The sequence below is a fragment of the Triturus cristatus genome, chromosome 2_1 (assembly GCF_964204655.1).
Source record: "Triturus cristatus chromosome 2_1, aTriCri1.1, whole genome shotgun sequence".
Taxonomy (NCBI): Eukaryota; Metazoa; Chordata; class Amphibia; order Caudata; family Salamandridae; genus Triturus; species Triturus cristatus.
The window spans coordinates 1,013,304,084-1,013,329,514 of NC_140581.1; the positions used below are offsets into that span (position 1 = coordinate 1,013,304,084).

Genomic DNA, 25,431 nt, shown 5'->3' on the forward strand with positions numbered 1-25,431 from the left:
ACATATGAGTTTTCTGTTTGTGTTAGACTATCAATGCGGCCGTGGCCCCATATTTCAGCTCCATATAGAGCAGCACCTCTAGTTTGAACCTTATATATTTCTGCTACTGAGCCCACCGGTTTATGGCTAGAATTTCGGAACCCTGTGGCCAAGCCCCCTGTTACTAATTTCAGGCTGTTTTTAAAAACATTTGTGCCCCCCAGTCCATTTTCTCAGTGATTATAATGCCGAGATAACCAAAGATAACCCCTCTCTAGGGGTCTACCATCTAAACATGGGTTTGATCGGGTACTTTTGGCTGAGTTAAGTTCCATAAATGTGTTTTTTTGCAGATTAATCTCAAGCCCCCTTTGCAAAAGGCATCAAATTTATTTAAGACTCTCTGCTATTTTAAAAATATCCAATGAGTATACAAAGTATCATACGCAAACATCATGGCCGGGATATTTCGTGCTGCCAGCTTGGGTGCATCTATATCCGTCTCGGTGTTTAAAAAATCAACTAACCCGTTTTATAAAAAGACTAAAAAGGGTCAGGGCAAGGACGCACCCCTGGCGTACTCCTCTATCTACAGGGATGTGTGTGGTGAGTTCCCCGTGCTTGCCAAATCTTATTTGTGCGTAATTTCCTTTTGTGTAGTCGCTTTAATACTTGCCACGAATATGGCGGGACCCGCATCTCTAGCAGGACTGCCCACAGCTTCTCTTGGGACCAGATCGAATGCAGATTTCAGGTCTACAAAACTTAGAGGCTGCCACCCTCTATACACACGGTCTTGCAGTGTAATATTTGTAGCCTGAAGATCTGGTCCAATGTGGACATTTTTTCTCTAAACCCTACTTGGAACGGGCTAAGAACTTTGTGCTCCTCCATCCAGCTCAGTAGACGGTGTAACGGCACACGCGCAAAGATTTTTTGGCTGATATCAATAAGGCTTATGGGCCTATAATTTGTGGGCAACCTCACTTTTTATAAACTGGTATTCTTTCAGCCCCGGCCCGAATAGTAGGGTTTGCCATACCTTGCATGACAGTGTTAAATAAAATCCAGAAATATGGGGCAAATAGTTGGTTCGCTACGGGACACATCCCCGGGGATCTTGTCTAACCCTGGTGCCTTGCCAGGAGCAATTTGGCTTAGAGCACCGGTTTCCTCTGTAAGGGTTATCATCTGGGTATCATCCGCCGCTCTAGGGGTGATTATAGTTACATTAGGGCGATCGGCCTGCAGGGAATGACATGTCATTCATTACATTAGCCTCTGGCTTTGCCCTCGAGTCGAGGGACTCAAAGTGGTCCTTCCACACATTTGCCCCTATGTTTGGCTCTATTGCCGGATTTCCTTCGGAGCTACCCATGTTTACCACATTCTAGAATGTCTTCATGTCACGGGTGCCCAAGGAGCTTCTAGGAGTTTCCCACTTGTCACTTTCCCATCCTTTTTTTGCCTCCACAGTACTAGTTCGATAGGCCGCTCTGTAAATTTTAATCAGAGGTCTATCATTAGCCTTACTGGCAGAAACCAGAGCTATTTTAGCCTTTCAACATTTTTCATTAAACCAAGGATGGCGGGCTGTTCTGTTATTACTGTCACAGCCCGAAAGAAATTACTATTTTGCTGGGAGCTATGCATGCGTCTCCATACATCTTGAATGGGGTCTATCTATTTATCCCACTTCCATTTAAATGCCAGGAACACCTCGGGGGCATTAATTACCAATGACCGGTAAATACTGGAGATTGCACCTTTGCCAAGGTGAACCTGTAAGGAGTTTAGCTTTAAGAGTGCTGAAGTCAGATAGGTCAGTGGAGTCTTGCAAGTGGTATGGCCAGGTGTGGCAGAGCTGCAGGTATTTATGAAACTATATGTGGTGCAGAGAGAACTGCTGTTGAAAGGCTCAAAGGTGCTGGTTTTGCCAGACATCTTCTAGGATGAGGCCAATGTATTCAATTTCTTAAAACCTTTGACGTGGGCTGTATGATGTTGCCAGTTTCCTTCCCATAGTGGAATCAGTTGCGTGAGCGTTTATTCCCACCCCATGAAGCGTAACGCAACTCTCCATACCCTAAAAATGACTGCAGTCATTTCTGGGAGATGATGGGGGATCCGGTCACCATGGAGGAGTCCCATGATAGTCCTAAGCATGAGAGTTCCATTTTGGCTGGGTCATACCACCCCTGACAACCAGTTATTAATTACTAACGACTGGGACGCCCAATAATACAGTTTGCTGTCTGCCATGCCTAGGCCACTATCATAATCAGATTGTCTACACTTGCTGAATGCTGCTATGGATGGTGGGTTCACCTATAATAACTGCTGGACCTGAGCATGAAGTTTCTGGAACCAACAATTCTGAGTGTTAAATTGGAAGTGTTGAAGAGTGTATAAGAATCTAGTAAGGACCATCATCTTGAATAGGGCCACTCTCCCCATTACGTTGAGAGGAAGCTGATCTCCTTTTTGGAGGTCTTGTTTTATTTTGGTGATAAGCGGTGTGAGGTTTTGACTCCATGCAAGGTCTGGGTCCCTGGAGATGTGAAAACGAACAAATTACTTACCTTTGGTAACAATGTAACTGTAAGAGACCTATATTAGTTATAGATTCCTTACCTTAGAATTACCCCCAGGCATCAGACTGGATCCAGAGAAATCTTTTGTTAGCAGTACCCCTGCGCATCGGTAGGTGGCGTCGGTCGACTCTGCGTCCAGCGTCGTGGTCGCCGGTATGACGTCGCAGTGTCTACTCAGACGTCGTCCCTACGCGCTGACGTAATTTCTGACTCAACTTTCCATGCCAGAAGCGCAGAGCCATGCAAGACAGTGACCACTGGTGCACAAAACTAGGGCCCTGTAAGGGAGTCCCTAACCCTACAAGTGTGTTTGCAGAACGTGGAGGATAGGTGGGGTGTTAAGGAATCTATAACTAATAGGTCTCTTACAGATACATCATTACCGAAGGTAAGTAACTTGTTCATCTGAAAAAGACTATTAGTTATAGATTCCTTACCTTAGAATAGATTCCCCAGCAATACCAACCCCGTAGGTACGTCTGCGAACTAAGTTCACTCCAGAAAGTCCTGAATAACAGAAAAACCAAAAAAGCTGTCTCTCCGGACTTGGCTGTCCAGGCAGTAATGCTTTGTAACGTGTGCATGGATGCCCATGTGGCTGCATGGCAGATGTCAAGTAAGGAAAACCATGTCCCAAAGAAGAAGTGGCTGCCTTCGCCCTGGTAGTGGTTGCGCAGTCCTACTGGACGTTTCTTTTTAGCCAAAGAATAGCAGATCCTAATGCAAAGGACGACCCATCAAGAGATGGTACGTTTGTGCACTGCCCAAACTTTCTTGGCGCCCAAATAACCCACAAAGAGTTGATCGTCCACCCGGAAGTCTTTAGTGCTGTCAAGATAGAAAGACTGCGCACGTTTTGGGTCCAGACGGTAGAGTCTGTGAGAAGTTGGCCTGGCATATGCTGTCCACTAGTTATAGTGGGCACCTTGCACCTGTCCAAACAACCCTTATTGATAGGTTTAATGACAACCTTTATTGAAAGCTATCCTAGTGGTAGCTATGGAGAGCAGCCTTCAGATTAAGTCTTAAAGGAGTGTAAAGCCGCTTGGTTTCCCAGATTATAACCTCATGAATCACTAAAGGAAAGGAGAACCACACAAGGTGTGTATATATATATATAAAATATATGTATTTATTTCTAAACACTCTCTACTAATCCCTTTATGAGATTTAAGAGCCAGGCACACAATAATACAGTTCTAAAATGACAGTAAATAGCACAATATACAATGGGCCCTAGGTGCGGACCAAACCATATATTAAAGTGGTATAAGAACCCTGACATGACTAGACACAGTGCCTAGAGCACGTAGAATCGCTGGGACCCCAAGGTACCACCCAAGGTAGTGACACAGGAGACCCACGGGGGACGTGTGCAGTGTGAGAACACAGCCGTGAGCCCCGTACTATTCTATGGGAAAGTCGCGGTTGGATTTTTAGAAGTTAAGGACACTTAGGAGAGGACTTTGAGCAAACCCCTTTAGACTTAGGGGGTTCTAGGGCCAGCACCCACAGGAGCACCGCAGTACTCTAGTTACCTCACCCAGGGAAGCCGGATGCATAGGTGTCAAATGGTGTCGGGAATCGTCGTTTATTTCAATGGCTATCTGCTGGAAAGTGCTGCTGCCGGGAAGGAGAGAAGTGTCTGGTGTGATCCAAGCCGTAACTTTATTTCGACAGACGGGGAGAAGGCGAAGAGCGACTATGCTTCTTCGCCGCCTTCTTGTGCTTCGACTTACTTGAGGAGTGCAAAGACTTTTATGACCAGTGGTGATGGTTCCGCGATCGGTCCCGCAACCTCTCCCTCGACCGGTGCGGAGCAGACTACCGGGCCTCCAAAAGCTTTTGGGACCGCACCCGCAAAGACTTCGGATTCAGGACCAAGGAGTCCGAGCACGACATCGTGTTGTGGTCACTCTCCAGGCACCAAACGCACACGAGGTGTGGATCGGTGACGTAAGTCAACTTGTGACAGGAGTTACAAGGCTTGAAACCGGGATGACGGCTGGACATCCCTTGTGCACCAGGAGACGAATGAGTCAAAAGATGTCGACAAAAAGTTAAAAAAAAAAAAGTGAGTCAAAAAACGACAAAGGGGCAAGCACTCTCCGGATCCGCGCTGGCTAGCACAGAAAATGAAAGCACTAACGTCCGCGCGCAGGGACGGCTCCTAAGTAGACATCGCAACGTCATCCCGGCGACCACGATACTGACGACAGGCGCGTAGTTGACCGACGCGCAGGGGTACTGCTAAGAAAAAGTTTCTCCGGAACCAGTCTGACACCTGGGGGCAATTATAAAGTAAGGAATCTATAACTAATAGTCTGTTTCAGATCCAGATATTTAAAGCTCAACTTTCTGACTGTAATGGGTGATTGTCAGTTTACGGTGTTCTGATCACCATGTACAGGAACCTCGAGTGATTTATGCCCGTTCACCCAGAGACCGGGCACTGATTTGTATTCAGACAGCATTTCCAGTATGCGAGTACCTGAGAAATGTGGGGTTGCTAAGAAAAGGAGGATGTCATCCCGATAGAGAGCTATCTCATCTGTCAGATTGGCCCATTTCCAACCATGAAACTTGGGCTTCGGATGAGCCATGGTAGTGGTTCAATGGCTAGAGCAAAGAGGAATGGATACAGAGAGGGCAACCCTACCTAGTCCTCTGTGTATTTGGAATTTGTCTGAAAGTATTCCATTCACCCCTACTGTGGCAGACAGGGCAGTGGATAGTAATCGTACATACGCCCTAAATCTGGGGCAAAAGGCCACTTGTTTCAAGACCTCAAACGAAAAGGACCAATCGACCAACTCAACGACCTATTTTGACATCTAGTAAGAGGAGGGCACATGGGTCTGGTAGGATCGAGAAGTATGCAAGGGCTGCTTGAAACCAATATTTACAGTGTCTAGTACTATGGGTGGGCATAAAACCACATTGGTTGGCGTAATTCAATATCGGGAGAGCTTATTGGAGCCAGTTGGCGAGTATTCTGGTGGCTATCTTGATGTCGTATTGATCAGGGAGATCATCCAATACTAGGAGGAGCAATTGGGCAGCTGGGCAGTCTTCACGTTAACCACTATTGTGGCAACATCAATTTTGGTGGGGAGCTGTCCAGTGCCGCTTTGTATAACTCGAAGTAGGGGCTAAGCAGGTCACAGAACCTTTGGTAAAATTCTACAGGGAACCAGTTTGGCCCCAGAGTTTTCCCTTATTTCATGTCAGTGAACAGGTCTCTGATCTCCTCAATTGTCAAGAGCACTTCTAGGAATAAAGAGCACTGTGGCAGAGGGATATAAGTGAGGATTGGGTGGTCTCATTCAACCGGGGGGCGAGTATGATAGGTATAGAGCTGTCATTAGTAATTAGCGAATGATGATGCAATCTTAGCCGAGGTACATCTGTGAATGGCTGGTGGGTCAACTATCTCTGACAATCCTGAAGGCATTTTCGCTAGTAGCCAGCCAGTATAGCAATTTACCACATTTGTCTCCCCTTTCATACACCTGCTGTGTAGAAGACCCTTCAGCATTGTTGTGCCTCTTCAAACGAAATTTGCCTCAGGGAAGGGCGAGAGAGATGGAGTTGGTGATTCAGGGTTGCTGAAGGAGTGAGTAGAATTTGTCTCTGTGTCAATTATTTGCGACTCAGTGATCTGTTTTGAGTTTTTATTTCTCTTTATGTCGTAGAAAACGGTGTGCTAGACCTCTAATGGTTGCTTTCCCTGCTGCCCACAATATCCATGGGGATGTGACCATTCCCATATTGTGGACCAAGTTGACCTGAAGTTCAGCCTTGAAGGTTTTTGGAGTAGTGAGTGTCAACCAGGCACCATGCATTAAGTTGCCAGATAGGATGATGTATGTTTGTTCGCCTGAATTGGGCAATTCCCCTAGATGGGAGTGTAGCTCCTGTCAGGTGGGGGATATCAGTGGCTGTAAGGAGAGATATATAAATTTGGGACAGTGTCTTGTGCGCTGCTGAAGTGTGAGTGAATTCCTGCTCTTTAAGGTGCCATACCCTCCGAGCATCGCACAGAAACCTGAAGTCCAGTAAGTCCAAGAGTTGTTTGGCTCAGGACTGTCTGTTTATTGTGGGCGTGTTGCAGCAATTGCAGTGCGGTTGGTGGAATACCAGAATTGCCCTGCATAACATTACCAGAGCCTGGGCAGGTAATTATGGCAGTAAATTTGTGCTCCTGAAAATTTATTGTTGCCATTCCAGAGGATCGTCTACTCCTGCAAAACAGCCCTGAATATCTTAAATAGCGGAGGTTACCACCAGTGGTAATGTCTTGCGGAGATGGATTGCCACACCCCGGGAGCTCTGCATGATATGGGGTCATACCCAAGGTGTTTTAAGAAGGGGCAGTGTGTCCCCGGTAAATGTGTTCCCTGCAGCATCAACATGGCAGGCATAAAGCGTTGAGTATTCCGAAGGACTGCAGTCCTTTTGATGTGGTCAACGTGGCCGCTGACAGTCCACAGCATTACTTTAAAGTGTGGCATCTAGTTTGGAGACCGTCTTATTGTGAAAAGCCAGCAGGTGTGAACAAGCCAAAAAGTGTTGAAGAGCCAAGTTAACATTTGCTTATACTGATCGTTAATCCAAGACGCACCTGTGTCAGTTTCTGTGTATGTAGATATAAAATGGTCTGAAACAAAACGCACACAAAGTGAACAAACTTGTGCAGAACTACCCTTTTCGCCCCCAAAATCCCACCACCCTATACTTATCCCCTAGAGCACCCCCAAATATAAACCATCAAAGCAACTACGGGCCAAACATTTGTGAGGGACCTCCTCCTATGTAGGATTCTCAAAAATGTATATTAGTGGAAGTTATACATATAATTTCTCTTTTAGTCCCACATGTATGGCATCCTCTGAGACCTAGGGCCACACCCCTCGTTTTGGTGAAGAAAGTTTAAGGACTTTTGATCGGCTGTGGAAGTAATGTCAGTGCATGGTCCAAGTGTTGAGGCTGCATGTTACTTGGTTACTCTCGCTGCTCCAGTAGTGAGCTCCACTGATTTCGGAAGATCAGGAGGTACTGTGGTTGCCTCGCATTTGCCTCTGTGATCGTGTTTTCCTTTAAGACCTGGCTGCCGGTCCTCGGTCTAGGCACCCAGAGGGATGGTGGTTCAGCTGTGGCTTACCCAGAGAGTCTGACTTTTCAGTGGCCTGTTCCCAGGCTTTGTCAGGATGTCTCAAAGAAGATGGTTTAAGAGTCATGTATCACTGAGTTTTGAGGCAGTATGAGCATGTACTTTACATTCATAGCTCAAAGATTTTATTTAACCTCATCATATGATTTCCTTAGTTGCTGGACAGCATTGGAATAGTCTTGAAAGATCATTATCTGATTGGAGTTGTAAGTCAGGGCTTCTATTTGATGGGCTTCTCAGAGTATTGCATCTCTGTGCTTGGAATTAAGGATGCGATCTATCAGAGGACATGGGGATGCTCCGGAAGGTTGGCACTAGGTCAGGGATCAATGCGCCCTCTCAATCACGAACCAAGGCAACAGTTTCCCTGTGGCATTGAAGATATAAACCCCGTTCTTTGTAATATTTCAGTATGTAGGCATTCAGTATCCTCTGGGAAGCAGACGAGCCACAAGTTTATTCGACTGGATTTATTTTCTGTGTCTTCCACACAATTTTCTAGGGTGGCAGTAGTAGCAGGGAGTATAGATATAAAGTGTTTGACTGTAACTACTTCCTCATCCAATGTCTAGATTCATCCCTCTGCTTCGGAGACCTTGCCGGCCATGTTGTATAAGTCTTGACATAGTAGCCTGATATCGATTCCAACTTCTCCAATCTTAGTTGTGACCGTGTCCTTGGAAGATTAAATGATCTGCAGGATAGTGCCCAGTTCACTGGAGAAGGGTTGCTGCTGCCCCACAGTGGTGCCTGAAGGGGGCTTTACATAGAATGTATCCATTTATGTTCCAGTCCGTTTGTCTTTCTCCATCATAATGCACTCCAAGGTTTATGTATATATAGAGAGAGAGTGCCCATTCCAACAAGTAATGTATCCTGTCTCACCTTGAGGATAAGGCTACGTCACAGTCAAAGTGTGGCCCACCTGGTGAAGTACTAGAGGCAGTCTTTCCAAATGTTTGTGGCCGTATGGGAGGGTGAGGAATGGGGCTAAGTGGATAGCCGGCTTTCTATCAACAGAGGTTGCGAGTCTGCTATGGAGTGAGCAGTGGAGAGGTGGGTCTCTGCTTGTTGGTCCCCTTGGCAGCACAAGTGGGGGGACAGTGCATTTTATGAGTTAACGAACTGCCCTGTGCGATTAACGCGGCCCAGCGAATATCTGCCTCCGTGAGGACGCTTCTTTGATTCACGGCACTGTCTAGCGGTAACAGTCCACAGCATTCTCCGACTCCTGGTCCTCAGCGTAACTTGGGCGGTAGGTTTTCCAAAGTGGCCCTAAACAGCTTATTTCTACTCCGGGGCTGGGGTGTACACCTGAGACTTTATGCCCAGATTCTTGCCACCAGGAGTTTATGGTGTGTTTAGTGGGCGTAGGTCCCTGGGTTTGGCGATGAGGGCTATTTCCTGCCTGCTTGCACCTGGGAGCGTGAGGGCCAGGGGAAGTATGAGCAGCGGGGGCTATGTCCAGGAGCAAAAGAGCGCTGCCCGTTTCCCATTGGGACAGGCAGCATCTCAGTGTTCTGCTGTGGTGGAGAGGTGCCCTGCAGTCCACGGGTCTCACCAGAGCGCCATCCTAGGCCCGGGGCAGTTCCTGCAAGGTCGCTCTGTCTGTATTTGGGCATCTATGCACCTATGTCAGGCTCAGAAGAGGGCTGTCACAGTACACCCACATCATGCGGCTCAGAAGAGAGCCCCAGTGGCGGCAATGTGCGAAGGGTGGGGGCTCATCCCCTGATGACCACCCCTGCAATGAGGACGGGAGAGGGCGTTTGTAGTGATCAGCCACACGGCCACCCCACCCCCCACATCAGTCTTACCTGGATCAGCTCTGTACAGGAGGGAGGCTAGTCCCTGATCCTGTCAGGACCTGTAGCGGTGGGGAGCGTGAAGGCCTCTCCCAGGGCCTCATAAGGGCTGACAGGGGTCACACTCGGGCAGTGAGCCCCATACCCCCCCCCCCCCCAGCCCCCTCCCCCTCCTCTCAGGACCGGTCTCGGCGTAGAGGAGCGGCGTGATCTTAGAGTTTCCGGGATCACTGTCTGACGCCTGGGAAATGTTCAAAAGGTGAGAGTCTGTAGCTAGCTAGGGGGGGTGGGTGTTTGGTGTATGGGGTGAGTGTGGGTGTGTGTAGAGAGAGAGGTAGTTATAGTTAGGACCTAGTTTTCATAGGAGAAGCGGTTTTTGTTTTGCTAATAACGTTGGTGCTGTTTGATAAATCTTCACAGAATTAGTTTGCCACTCAATACAGCTGCTGTCTGAAAAGTTTGGGGTTGATTCACAAAGTGGGGGGGTGGGAGGCATGGGTCCCATAACTTTTCCCACATTGATTTTAGCCACAACTACAGCGCAAACAGCTGAATGGAAGTACCCCAATTTGGCAGAAAGCTAGATCTTGGTCCAGAAAAAGTGCTTTTTGTAATTTGGTGTAAATCCCTTCAGTAGTTTTGGAGTTCTTTAATAAAAAGATTTATGTATATTCACATTTAGGGATCCATGCGCCAACAGTGATGCCGTGATTGGCTGACCTCAACCTGAAAGAAAAGTTGTGGCCGCCATTTTGTCAATCGGTACACGGTTCCGATGGGTTGAAGGGGTTGGGAATAAAGTATAAATGGTGTATAAGGGGTCAGGATAGAGGTAGCCTGATCCCCATGGGACTGATGGAGGGGTCTGTGATGTACCCCTCATGGCCAAGAAATTGTACATTTAGATTTTTTTGGGGGGTGGGGCACGCAACTCTCAGTGGTGCCCCCATGTGAATCTGCGGAAGACCCCAATTAAAAAAAATGCAACCCCTTAGAGACCCACTAACACACTTACATACCCACACAACCCCTCACACACCTGTCCAGCCATTCACTCATAGACCCACAAAACCACTTGCACCCTCACTTGCAGACCCACACAACCAGTAACAAACACACACACATACGCAACCACTCACACACCCCCTCAGAGACTCAGAAAACCAATCCCACCCCCATTTGCAGACCCTCAGAGGCACTCATCACACTCACAAACGTACACACCCACCTACACACCTATACAACAACTCACACACCCACTCAGACCCACACATCCAGTCACATGCACTGACACACCCACCACACCTAGACACCCACCCAGCCACTCACACCCCCAGGTTACAGGGATGTTCTAGTTGGGATATAGCATTAAAAACCGTAGAAATTCACTGACAATCAAAAGGTTACAGGGACATTACAGTTAGGAAATGGCCTTAAATAACCTGTATATATTCACTGAAAAAACCAAAGGTTACAGGGATGTTATAGTTAGAATTTAAAAAAACGTAGAAATTCACACAAAAAAAAACAAAGGTTACAGGGACGTTCTAGTTAGGTTCAGATTTTACCCACAGAAATCCATAGAACTTCATCAGTTATAGTTTTCTCAAGTAACTATAACTTGTGTCCTACAGTAACAATAATTTACGCCGTCGCCATGCACTGCTAATTACCCCACATATTACATTACTCATGACATTCGCAGTGAAATTATTTATGAGAAAACTGTGCATGGCGTGTGGGTCGAATTAAAGTTGCATTAGGGCACAAGTTAAAGTTACTTGAGATAACCAACTAGAACTGCTGCATTTCTATGGTTTTGTGTGTGTAAAATCTAAAGCTAACTTTAACGTCCCTGTAACCTTTGTTTTTTATATATTTAGCTTACCTCTTCACTGACACTTCTTATTCCAAAACTCTAACTGCTGAAAGAACTTAAATGTTGCCCTTCTCCCTACTGTAGAGGTTAACTACTCGCTGTATTTAAAGTATTAGATAAATGATATCAGAACTCTGTGGAATCCAGCCCTGATCTAATTTTCGCACTTTCTTGCACGTAACTGCATATTTTCTCTCTCTCAAGTGCAATGCATCCATATCGTTCGAAGTACTACCTTGTGGTTTCATTATTGATGTATTTTTTTGTATTTTCATTTTTTTTACTTATGGTCACTTAATTGTAACTAATCATTCACAGACAGTATTTCATGCATGGCATTGACTAGCTAATAAAATAGCCCTTAATTCAGTCAATGTATCCAGCTGTAAAATCCTTTAACTTACCTCTTTTAGCAGTGTTTAATAGTTGTAGCAGGTGCTCCCTATTGTGCTTATCTTTTATATTTGTAATTTCCACCTAGATTTGATGTGGTAGGATATGGGTGTATGACCTGCATCGGAAACAGCGGCCCTCTGCCAGATAGTGTTGTAGAAGCTATAACTCAGGTATGTAAACATGTAAAAAATACATTACTCTAAAATGTAATCACTGCCTATATTTCAGAGTTTTTAGTTGACTATATAGCAATCTTCATATACCTTGTACAAAGCAGAACAATCTGACTCTGGCCTTTTGAGAAAACATTGTTGAGAGATTCAATTTGATAGCTGCTACGAAGTGTCTTTTCTGTCCTTCTCCTGCAATTGTTACAGACTGCCAAAAAAATGTAATCAATGGTCGTTTTAGTAACGAGTCATTGGTTCTGTAATTTATCTCAAGAAGCTTCATGAGACGATCAGGTTAGTTCAGCCTGTGAATCTGCTTTCTTTTTCAAATCCACAATGTTTTGGCAGTCCTGGGGGCTTTCTTGAATATAATAAGTCATTAGGGCTCCTTGAGTCTTTCTACTAAGTTATGAAGCTAGCCAAGGGAAAGGTTTTTGAATTTGCAGTACTCAGTTTGTACCGGTGATCTTACATGATGGTAGGTCTGCGTGGAGATAGCCAATGGTGTTGGGCATTTTTTTTGTCACTGTTCTTGTTATGAGACTGGGACATGCAAGGAAGACAAGACTGACTAGCAGAGGAGTATAGGTAGAGTCTGGTGTATTAATTTGGCAGTATGCAATGGACGCAGGCTATAGATATGCCAAATGTTTCAGAAAGAAAAACACTTGTAAATGAGAAATGCAGTGAAAGCAGGCTACAAGCTCACTACTAAGGACTACAGCTACTAAATAACTGGCATCAAGCACCTGAGCAAACAGCTAAAAGACCCATCAAGGAATTGTCTCATTGTAGTAGTCGCTGGCCCTAGGCTTTAGTGCAGGAGGTAAGAGAAAACCTCATCAGTTTAGTTTGGTCAACAGCCGGAAGACTGGTGAGTTGGTGAGATACACCTCAACTGCAAACAAGCACAACTGCAGAATTTGTGAAAAATTAAACACTGGACTCTGCCAACTTTAGAATTGTCATCATCTAAGTTGTTTTAGTGGATTCAGTTCAATACGGTCCTCTATGGTTTCGAATGGCCACATAAAGATGTAGGAAAAGCTGCATTTTGGTCTTCAGCATTGAAAATGTCTGGCTTCTGAAAGAAACACGTTCTTTAGATTCCTCACCTTAGAATATCCCCAGGCGTCAGGCTGGATCCGGAAAGATTTTTCGTCAGCAAAACCCTTTGCGCGTTGCTAGGCGTCGTCTGCGGCTCCGCGTCAGTCGTCGGCGTCGTGCGCCGGAATGACGTCGTCGAAGTACTTAGACGCCGCCCTCGTGCGCCGACGTCAGTTCTTCTTTTTTCCGCGCCAGACAGCGTCGATCCGTGAAGAGCTTACCCTTTAGTCACTTTTTGACTAAACCTTTTGGACTCTTGTCGACTTGATACTGGTGCCGGTAGGATGCCTGGTTTCAAAGCCTGTGACTCATGTCACCGGCTGATGTCGGTAACGGACCACCACCGCCGGTGCCTTTACTGCCTTGGGGCTGACCACGATGCGGAGTCGTGCCTCGACTGCCGGGCCTTGACCTCGAAGGCTAGGCGGGAGCGGTCCCGCAAGCCTCTCGAGCTCTGGCACTCGGCTCCGCGCCGTTGCCGGTCGAGGAGGAGGTTGAGGGACCGGTCGCGGAGCCGCAGCCATCATCACCGCTAGTCGGGTTCCAAGTCTTCGGGTAAGTCGAAGCATAGTAAGAAGTCCAAGAGACGACCTCGCTCTTCGGACTCCCCTCGCCGGTCGCGCGACTCGGTCGAGGGTCCGGGTGGTACCACCCCCGCATCTCCGTCGGAGCCGCAGGAGCTGCGTCCGTCCCCATACCCGCCGGTCCCTGGGACTGACGCGACTCCGGCGGAGATTAGTGCCTTCCTCTCGGCCATAAGGGGCCTCGCTCCGCCGTCGATGCCTGCCGGCGCGCCTTCGGGCCCCGCGGGTTGACTGGGAGGCCTCGCGAGCCGGCGGCTCCGGCCCGGTCGTCGACTTCAGTCACGACGCCACAGGTCCCCGCGGGATCCAGGCCTAGATCTCAGTCGGTGCCAGTCGACCTCACGACCCCTCCTCTGCCGACACCGGTGCCGCCCCCGGACGACACTGTTCCCCAGTTCAGTCCCGGTCCGGGCCCGACGCCAGTGCCGCGCCATCCAATGCCGATGGGTGACCATTTCATCTTCCGCCCGGCTCCGATCATTCCAGCTGTTTACCAGGAATCGGATGATGGTAGCGACTGGGAGGGGTCTGATGACCCTCTGACCCGCCAGGGTCAGTTATCACAGGACTGGGCAGATGAGCTGGGGGATGCCAGTGGCCTTGACACCTCCCCTGACACTGGCTTCATATCTCCTCCGACTGTGGCTTCGGAGGAAGGTGCTACCTTTTCTGTGGCGTTGCATAAGGTGGCCAAAGCCCTTGGGCTGGAGCTCCCTACTGTGGCCGTGAGGACTAACCTCCTCACTGTAGTGCTCCAACCGTCAGCAAGCTCCTCGGAGCCTCTTCTGCCATTTAGCGAAGCACTGATGGATGTTCTGAAGGGCACCTGGTCCAAGCTCTCCACAGTACCTCCTGTGGACCGGAGTGTGGCCCGGCACCACCGCCCTGCACCGGGCGACCCCAGTTTCCTGTTCCAACACCCCACGCCTGAGAGCCTGGTTATCCAGGCCTCTACTTCCCAGATCTCCTTCCCGTCCGCTCCCCAGGATCGGGAATCCAAGAGACTGGAGCAGTTTGGTAAAAAGCTGTTCTCCTCCCTTAGTTTAAGGCTGCTGTCTATTCACACCGCTTGTCTCTTGGACTGTTACTCCCACTCTCTGTGGGATACGGTGGAGGACGTGCTGCCCCTGTGTCCGGAGGAGCCCCGTACGCGGCTCACCCAGGCTCTTGCCGAGGGGCGGGATGCAGCGCGGTATGCCATCCGATGTGGTTTGGACACGACTGACTCGCTAGGCAGGGCAATGTCGTCCACAGTGGCGCTTCGTCGTCACGCCTGGCTGCGGTCCATGACTTTTTCCGGAGATGTCCAAAGCACCGTCATGGACATGCCCTTTGATGGCAGTCGCCTCTTTGGCGACAAAGCAGACAGTGCGCTAGAGTGCTTTAAGGACTCCAGGGCTACGGCCAAGTCCTTGGGTCTCTCGGCCCGCGTCCACAAACTTCAGCTTTTCGCCCCTTTCGTGGCCAAGGAAGGGGCGCCCCCTCACGTCCGTCTAGCCACAGGCCGCAGAACCAACCTCCACGCGGTCGCAGACGTGGATTCCGCCGAGGCGGTACAGGGGGACAACGTGCCAGCCCATCCACATCCACCCCAGCAGCATCCGCCTCAAAGCCCTCCTAGTCCGCACTTTCAGGCCCATTCCACGCCAGTGGGAGGCAGAGTTCGCCATCACCTGCTCCACTGGCGTTCCATCACTTCGGACAGGTGGGTGCTGCAAATCGTCCGAAAGGGCTACTCCCTCCCATTCGAGACGACCCCTCCAGCCATGCCACCGCAGTGCCACCACATGTCGGGGGATCACTTGAATCTTCTACAGGAGGAAGTTGCGGCCCTCTTGGCCAAAGGGGCTGTCGAGCGCGTTCCTGGTCCAGAAGTAGGCCGTGGTTGTTATTCCCACTACTTTCTGGTTCCCAAGAAGGGCAAAGGGGGCCTACACCCTATCTTGGACCTCAGGAGCATCAACGCCTTCCTCCGGAAGGAAAGGTTCAAGATGCTCACCTTAGCTCAGGTTCTGGCTTCCCTAGACCCTGGAGACTGGATGGTAGCTTTGGAGTTGCAGGACGCTTATTTCCACATCCCCGTCCTGCCGGCCCACCGGCTTTACCTGCGGTTTGCGGTGGGTCAGGAGCATTTTCAGTTTACCGTGCTCCCCTTCGGCCTTGCCAGTGCCCCTCGGGTGTTCACGGAAGTGATGGCGGTGGTCGCAGCTCATCTGCGCAGATCAGGGGTTCCAGTCTTCCCCTATCTCGACGACTGGTTGTTGAAGGTGGGCTCGCCCCAGCAAGTCGTCTCCCACCGCCAGACTACGGCCGACCTCCTGCATTTGCTGGGGTTCTCCATCAATGTGCCGAAGTCGCATCAGAGTCCCTCCCAAACGCTCCTCTTTATCGGGGCGGTTCTGGACTCGGCGCAGTTCCGGGCTTATCCTCCAGAACAGCGAGTCCGGGATATTTAGGCTCTGCTTCCCATCTTTCGGCCTCTATCCCGGGCTTCGGTCAGGTTGGTGCTGCGGCTTCTGGGGCTGATGGCCTCCTGCATCTTGTTAGTGCATCACGCCAGGTGGCGAATGCGTGTTCTGCAGTGGGACCTGAAGTTTCAGTGGGCCCAGCATCTGGGCAACCTGTCCGACCTTGTCTTGATCTCGGAGGGCACTGCAAGACAGTTGCAGTGGTGGCTCACGGACCGCGATTGGGTCAGTGGCAGATCCCTCTCCCTACCCCAACCGGAGCACGTAGTAGTGACGGATGCGTCCCTCCTGGGATGGGGGGAGCCACATGGGGGAGGCGGAGATCAGAGGACTCTGGTCTCCGGCGGAGTCTCGGCTCCATATCAGCCTTTTGGAGCTGAGAGCGAATCCGACTTGCACTGAAGGCATTCCTTCCCATTGTCCGGGCAAGTGTAGTGCAGGTGTTCACGGAAAACACCACCGCCATGTGGTATTGCAACAAACAGGGCGGGGTGGGGTGGTGGACCCATTGTCTGCTGCGCCTCTGGACATGGCTGGAACATCAGGGCATCACCCTGGTGGTTCAACATCTGGTGGGCTCTGAACGCCAGAGCAGACGAACTTAGCCGCCAGTGCATGATGGATCACGAATGGCGTCTCAACTCGGACGTGGCGCAAGGCCTCTTTCGGCAGTGGGGAGAGCCTTGGTTAGATCTATTCGCCACCAAAGAGAACGCGCAATGTCAGCAGTTCTGCGCATTGGAGTTTCCAAGGCGGCACTCGCTCGAGGACGCCTTTCGGCACGAGTGGAGTTGCAGTCTGTTGTACGCCTTTCCGCCTATACCACTTCTGCCCAGAGTGCTGAATAAGATCAGGCGCGACCGGGCCCAAGTCATCTTTGTGGCTCCGGATTGGGCATGAAAGTACTGGTATCCCGAGCTACTCAGTCTGTCGATCGATCCCCCGATACGACTGCCTCTTCGGGAGGACCTTCTGTCGCAGCAGCAGGGCACGGTCCTCCACCCGAACCTGTCCAGTCTCCACCTCCATGCGTGGAGATTGAGCGGCGACAGTTGATGCCATTTGACTTGCCTCCTGAAGTCTGCGATGTGATTCTGGCAGCCAGGCGTCCTTCCACAAAATCGGTATACGCCTGCAGGTGGAACAAATTTGTGGCATGGTGCACAGCAAAGGCTGTGGATCCCCTTTCTGCCCCTCTTTCTGAGGTTCTCCTCTTTCTTCTTTCCATGGCCCAGCAGGTCTCTGCTCTGGGCACTCTTAAAGGTTATCTTTCAGCTATCTCTGCTTTCCGCTTTTTGGAATTCTCTCCCCGCCCACCTCAGATCTTCTACCCAATACTCACTCTTCCGAAAGGCGCTAAAAACTTTTCTCTTCGCACAAGCCTTCCCACTGTAACTGTCTTGTACTGCCTCCCCCCTGATCTTCTTGTTCTCTGGGTTCTGTACACTACAGCGCCATGAAACCGCCAGGTGAACGTGCGCTCTATAAATGCTTTAAATTCAAACTCAAACTTTCTTACGACTTCCTGATCAGCCTTCTCTTTTCAAATCCCCTGTTGTTTCTTGCTTCTTCAAGGGCATTACTCCCATGTTTCCTCCTGTCCCTTTCGTAATGCCTCAGTGGGATTTGAACCTGGTATTGACGTATCTGATGTGCGCTCCCTTTGATCCACTTCATAATTGTCCCCTTCGTCTTCTCACTCTTAAAACTGCTGTCCTGGTTGCCATCACCTCTGCTAGAAGGGTGAGTGAGCTCCAGGCTCTATCTTCTAAGCCTCCTTTTCTTTCTGTCCATCCAGACAAAGTTGTTCTCCTGACTCATCCTTCCTTTTTTCCTAAGGTGGTGACTGCCTTCCACATCGGGCAGTCTGTCACGTTGCCCACCTTCTTTCCACCTCTGCATCCTTCGAAAGAGGAAGAGAGGCTCCACTGTCTGGACCCAAAACGCGCGCTGTCCTTTTATTTGGACCGCACCAAGCAGTTCCGGGTGGATGACCAGCTCTTTGTGGGCTACGTGGGCGCTAAGAAGGGGAGGGCGGTACACAAGCGAACCATCTCTCGGTGGGTTGTATTGTGTATTGTTATTCCTTGGCTAAAAACGAACCTCCTGTAGGGCTGAGGGCCCATTCCACTCTGGCCACGGCGGCGACAACTGCCCTGGGTCAGGGAGTCCCCTTGCAGGACATCTGTCAGGCAGCATTGTGGGCCTCGCTGCACACGTTTGCCAAGCATTATTGCCTGGACAGCCAAGTCCAGAGAGACGGCTTCTTTGGCTGTTCTGTTCTCCAGGACTTTCTGGTGTGATCTTGGTTCGCAGACCCACCACCGGGGTTGGTATTGCTGGGGTATCTATTCTAAGGTGAGGAATCTAACTAACGTGTTTCTTTCAGATGAACAAGTTACTTACCTTCGGTAACGATCTATCTGTAAGAAACATTAGTTAGATTCCTCACCGACCCACCCATCCTCCCCGTTCTGCGAACTGACATCTAGGGTTAAGGTTCTCCTTTTCAGGGCCCTAGACTTTTTTGACACCAGTGTCGGTCTCTTGCATGGCTCTGCGTTCCTGGCACGGAAAGCTATGTACAAAAACTGACGTCGGTGCGTGAGGGTGGCGTCTAAGTACTCCGACGTCATTCTGGCGCACGACGCCGATGACTGACGAGGAGCCGCAGACGACGCCTAGCGTCGCGCAAAGGTTATTGCTGACGAAAAATATTTCCAGATCCAGCCTGACGCCTGGGAATATTCTAAGGTGAGGAATGTTTCTTCAGATATATCGTTACTGAAGGTAAGTATCTTGTTCATTTGTTACATATTAGCTTGCTTTTACTTTATGCAGCCTAATCAACAGCTGTGATAGGTACCTTTGTTTCAGAATGTCCCCAGAAATTCCTCTTGAGAAATCTACCTTAACTAAACATATTTGGGAACTCCCACTCGTTTCTGTCACATGTCATATTTATAAGCCAAATCATGCTGCTCTCCTCCTATAAATTGCATTTCATATAGGGGAGGGAGTATCTAATGCTCGATTTCTATTTTCACGTTTCAAGTTATGTAAATTACTAGGCTACTTAAGGTGAATTTCTTTAAGCACATTGGATACCTGTGTCATGTTGAGTTTCTTTGCATTCAGCTTTCGAGAGTTAGATTTGGGTACTTAAGAAGTGAGACCTCATTGTGTGTTTTTAAAGATTTGACACGGTTCTTTTCATAGATTTAGAATGGGACAGTTGACCTTCTGTCTTTAAGGTTTTTTTTTTTGTCGCATTTCACTGGAAGTCTTGTGTGCAACCATAAGGCACTTGAGAAACACATCTCCTAAAAGCGAGATTTAGTGTCCCTACCTCCACTCTGCCTTTTGCTTGTTGTTCTGTTTCACATTTGTATTTAATTTTTTGGTTGTTTTGTTCACAGGGAGACCTTGTAGCAGTTGGTGTTTTGTCAGGGAATAGGAATTTCGAAGGTCGTGTACATCCCAACACACGTGCAAACTATTTGGCCTCTCCACCACTAGTAATTGCATATGCCATTGCTGGCACCATAAGAATTGATTTTGAAAAAGATCCCTTGGGTAAGATACTTTGAGAATTCATTGTTTTGTATTAATTTTCCTGCCTTTACCATTTTTCTGTGTGTTGTGAACTCTTTTTTAAATGGGCTGAATGTGCTTTCCACCCATATCTTTTTGCTGCGGTCTGTATATTGCTGAAGTGCCATAACCTGTGTTTACTTTACATTAGGAGAAAATGCAGAAGGAAAGCCAATTTTTTTACGAGATATCTGGCCTACCAGAGATGAAATTCAAGATGTTGAACGAGAGTTTGTCATCCCTGGAATGTTTAATGAAGTGTATGAAAAAATTGAGGTAAAGTGATTTTGAATTCCAAAGTAAATGTTATGTTCTTTTTTTATTTTTATAATAAAGCATCATTTTTTTATTTAACAGATTTATATAGTGCATGGGTACCGAAATATAAGAGCGATTTACATATCAAGAGCAACAGTGATACAACAGGCGTACATCGAACAGAAACCAGAGTAACAATAGGCAGAGAACAGAAGGACAAAGAAGATTGGGATGGGGGAGCGGGAGAGAGGGGAAAAGAGGGAAAGAAGCAGGGAAAGGTCATCCATCAAACTAGGAATACGAACATAGGATGAAAAGAGGGAACGGAGAGGAGAGGAGGGGGAGGGAACAGGCATGAGTGAGTGGGGCCGGAGAGGGTTAGCAGTCAGAATGGACTGCAGTTACGGGAAAATGAGAGGTAGAAGTAAACGTACACAAGTAACCAAATGTAGTTGAGTCATTTTAGACGATTACCGTTTGAATAGATGATTCTTTATGTGGTGGAGGGTTGTCTGATGGGTAGGGTTGGTCCTGATTTCAGCAGGAAGAGGGTTCCAAATGAGCGAGATGGCATCAGTGAGTGGCTAATGCAATGCACATTAGCTTCTATATTTGAGGTTATACAGAATATTAATTTTGCTCCTGAGATTTCTCAATTTGGGAAAAAGGGGGTGGTGATGGACAGAGTTTCTGAATGATGCAGAATACTCTTACCAAGTCAAGAGATCATGGTTTTAATCCATCGCCGTTTTTTAGCTCACTGCACCATCCCAGCTCAGAACCTGGCTACATGCAAATTAGTCTGTACCTGTCCCAGTGCATGATGGGAACAGGGCAAACCAAACTACCAAGCCAATTCTTATACTGGGAAGGAAACAAGCTTCCGGGGACCGGTTTCTGGCATCACAGCCTTCGTCGGCCCGGCTTGCCTGAATCCTGATGGTGCAATGAGCAAGGGACTCACGTCTGAGCATACCCTCCCACACTGAGTGTGGATAAAATCGATTTGGGAAAAAGGGGGTGGTGATGGACAGAGTTTCTGAATGATGCAGAATACTCTTACCAAGTCAAGAGATAATGGTTTTAATCCATCACCGTTTTTTAGCTCACTGCACCATCCCATCCCAGCTCAGAACCAGGCTACATGCAAATTAGTCTGTACCTGTCCAAGTGCATGATGGGAACAGGGCAAACCAAACTACCAAGCAGTGAGCTAAAAAACGGTGATGGATTAAAACCATGATCTCTTGACTTGGTAAGAGTATTCTGCACCATTCAGAAACTCTGTCCATCACCACCCCCTTTTTCCCTGAGATTTCTCATGCCGCTAGAAATCTTAAGGAAAATAGCCAGATCCACAGGAGAGTCTAAGTGGACTTCTTTGTAGGCTTGACACCCTAGCTTAAATTTGATTCTGATCTTGATATGAAATCAGTATAGCTAGACCAGAATTGGAGTAATGTCATCAAATGTCTCTGAAAAAAGAAGTCTGGCTGTGGCTTATAAGGCAGATTCTCCAGTATTGATTCTTTCATAGTTTCACATGCTTGAATCTTACTTGTTGTCATGATGGGAGTGCCACAGTAATATTAACAATCTGTGTCAAACACAAGCTGTGAAAGCTCTAGAGAAGCTAAGTGACATTGGTAAACATTTTCACATTGTTTTAGAAGAACAAACTTCAAACAGTCAGACCACAGACCCTGAAGCACTCTTCCCCTGCATGGCCACCACACCTTAGATTTCTAACTGCACGTCATGTGTGAGGGAGTCTCCCTGAGCTCAGTTAAAGTGCTGCAGTCATCATCATCAACAAATTCTTTATTTGGTTTTAGTTAACTGTAAAAGATAACATCTATAAAAACAATACATAATAGATTCATGATAGCCTGTATATGAGAACATTGTGCACAGAAATAGAGAATTAATAAATATACAAGTGCTTAAACATTCCGTTACTCAACCCGCGTTTGCCGTATTATAATTACAGCACTAAAGTAACTTATAAGATTTGCTATGACATATTCATCCGATAACATATGTAAACATATAAAAGCAGGATGGACTTGTAAAAAAACTTTTCCTTTTTAAAACAGTTACAATAAAAACCCTCCTTTGTTCTGTATAAAAAGTGCAAGACATCATAAAGTACATGGCATCCTAAGGTGATTTATTGTCACAATTGCAAGGACCCAGAGAATTTAGATCAAAACATCCTTTTGAGGTAGCAAATATCAGGTGCAGTAAATTAAATCGGAGTCTTGCAAGCTGATATCTATCCCTATAATTAATTTTTTTAACAAAAGTTAGATATGGCTTCATGACCAGTGTAGTGGTTGTCAGAAAATATTTCCTAACAGTGGGTTTCAACAGCTCTGCTCCCTCCCTAGGAAATGTCACCCATTCCATGAAATGTACCGTTACCCATTTGTGGTCCCCTCTGCAGATATCCAGGGGATTTTTAAACAATTCCCTCCTTCCCAGATTAGAGAGAGAGTCCATTATATACTGAAGTCATGGAATTTTATAGGCCTGATTGGGTACCATACAATCCTTCATACTTCTCGATTCAGACCCAGCTCCTCTCTGGACCAGATCCTAACCCAACTCCGCAAAGGGCGCAAGGCAATACGATCGCTTAAATACCTGACCTCCAATTCTTCGTGTACACCGAAGGACGACGTACTCTGGGGCACATAGAGTTAGATGTCTGAGAAGTTTGTTTTCCTCCACCTGAAGCTCATGTGGGTCCAAAAAGCCCCAAATAGCGCGCCTTTATAGAGCTTTGGACACACACTTAGCCTGACGCTTCTTGAGAAGGGCTTGGAGGGGACTACTACCCAACCTAGCAGCAAAGCTAAAGACTACTCCTATGGTCTTCCTGAGCTCCTGACCTTTAACCCCAACCAGGGGCTTCAAACTCAGATTAGAGTCAAATAGCACACCCAGCCTTTGCCAATAAGTGTCAGTTCAGGCTAAAAGATTTCGTACTGGGATTCCTGTCCTCACCATCATAACGTGGTATTTAGTGAGGGTGACAAAGTTCTAAATCCCTCATAATGAAATCAAATCTATTCAAAAGGGTTTGCAGACCATTGGCCGTTCTCTCTATCAACACTGCGTCATCTGTGTAAAAAATTACTAGTAGGGGCGGGTACAGATCATTGGGCAGTCTACTTTTGCTGCAATTAATGCCTGTTCCAGGCCATTAACATTCAAAGAGATTTAAAAGCTATCAGTGCATGAAGAATTGTTGGAATATCTGACTCTAGCAGCTGTCTCAGTACGAAGCTCTTGCAGAAACAGAACTATATTAAAGTCCACGTCCAGACCTAACAGGATCTTCCACAACTTATCATGGGTAACTCTGTCAAATGCCGCTATAAGATCCATAAACACCATGTGGATTGTCTTTGAGCGTGCAACTATATATTTTTAACCACCGTATAGAGGTTAATGCACTGATCTATGGTGGATTTGCCTGACTGGAACCACTTTTGAGGATCAGAGATTATAAGCTGTCTTCAGCCCAGCATCTCAATCTATCTAAAAGTGCCCGCCCTACTATCTTTACAACTGAATCTAATGGGTATTATGAGCCTGTAGAACTGTGGATTGACTTGGACTGATGATAACCAGGAGGGTGGCAGGCCTTCCCGCATTCAAAGCAACGGTCAACAATGGGCTCCACAAATCTGGGTAGTTAACCTACAAGTCAGGCGAGATACCATCTTGTCCCGGGGTTTTTGTCTGGTTAGGGCCTTTATGCCCTTGGTTATCTTTTCCAGTGTAAAAACCAGCCCAGATTTTATTAGGACCACTGCCCTCTCCTCAGTTAGAACTGACACATCTAAGCAGTTATACATTCCCTCAAAGTGGGTCACCCAGTCCTTAGCAGTAATATGGTGGTGCATAGTAGGAACATTGTCCTGGATGAAGCAGAGCTGATTTATTATGTGCTAAAAAATCGAACTATTTCTTACTGTACTCGCTTGGACCAGTTCATCCCAGGCCATATCCCTCAAAGTATTTTTCTTTCTCTTCAACTCCTCCTTATTAGTATGTCTACAGGTCTCTACCTGTTCTACATCTCTAGGAGTGGTTTTGAGCGCAATCCTTAACTTATGCAGGGCCCTGGAACACCCAGCATCAAACCTTTTGGGGGCAGAGTCGTTTGTTTTTGTATATGGTACATGTAATAGCTCATCAGCATTTTGGGCTATTCGGCTAAAAGCAATAAGTCGATCTGGACCTAGAAGGTTAAGACGTGCTGATACTCCTTTAGCACAAATATGAAACAAAGAATGAAGGAAATTCTCGGGTTCCACGATAGCCCTTCTTAAAAGTCTACCATGAGAATGAGTCAGGGGTACAACAAGATCTCCATGTCGGCCCCTTGGTTGAAGACGGGGTACCCCTAAAACTGAGATGAGGACTATGATCACTGAACGCTTGGTGAGAAATACTAAACTTGGTGATTATAAAAATATAATTGTGCAGACAGAAAAATATAATCATTAGCGCTATCACTCTCCCTTCCTGTGTACATGGGAATACGTCCCTCACCATCAATATTAGTCAACATATCTATGGAGAAAACAAGATTGAAGTAATTAAGCAATGACATTAGTGCAACCCCCCTCCTCTTCCCCTCCCCCCCCCCCCCCGCTGAAGGGGGCCCCTGTAACAAATGGCCAGCAGAGAACACAGGGGAAAATAGACAGCTAATCAAAACAATATTTCTCTGCCTGTGAACAAAGTCATATGGTGCTAATAGTCACTGATGCATTTCACCAAACTTGAAACACTGGCCTTCCGAAATATAATACAAAAACCTTCAAGTACCAAACATAAAATATTTTGTTTATTCGTTTAGTTTTTACAGTTTTATATAAGAACATAATAAGAGTTGTTTTCCCAAAAATCCAAGCACATCCTACATCACACTCACACATACATTCAACCAGACAAAAACATACCCAGACATACTCATGCGTCCTACAAAATCAGGGTGCAGCATTTGACAACAGATATATATATGTGTGTGTATATATATATATATATTCACTGAAAAAACCATAGGTTTCACACATGTAAATGTAAATGTAAATGTAAAAATATTTGTTAAGCGCGATTGCTGCCCGAAAGCGTCCAAGCGCTGAGTAGAAGCAAGGAGTGATCTAGAGGCAGTCTAGGAGGAGTCGGATTTGGCAAACAAATGGGTCTTTAAATTTTTGCGAAATGAGAGGAGGTCAGGATTGGATCGGAGTGAGATGGGGAGGGCATTCCAGAGTTTGGCAGTGTTCAAGGAGAACAGCCTGCCCCCCGACCTGGCTCGCTTCACTCTAGGAACAGCAACAAGGAACGCATCCGTGGACCGAAGGTTCCTGTTAGGTTGGTAAGGAATGATAAGGTCGGAGTTGA

The 25,431-nt window shown here is 47.3% G+C and overlaps 1 protein-coding gene across 4 annotated transcripts in view; it reads left to right on the forward strand.

The window, feature by feature from the left end:
* Nucleotides 1-25,431, forward strand: part of ACO1 (aconitase 1) — a 364,042-nt gene that overhangs the window by 239,193 nt on the left and 99,418 nt on the right. For all 4 annotated transcript variants that reach the window (XM_085634885.1, XM_085634871.1, XM_085634895.1 and 1 more), the window contains 3 exons: nucleotides 11,912-11,996; nucleotides 19,575-19,731; nucleotides 19,901-20,025. In XM_085634885.1, the coding sequence (XP_085491011.1) occupies nucleotides 11,912-11,996; nucleotides 19,575-19,731; nucleotides 19,901-20,025 (367 nt within the window). The remainder of the gene's footprint in view (nucleotides 1-11,911; nucleotides 11,997-19,574; nucleotides 19,732-19,900; nucleotides 20,026-25,431) is intronic.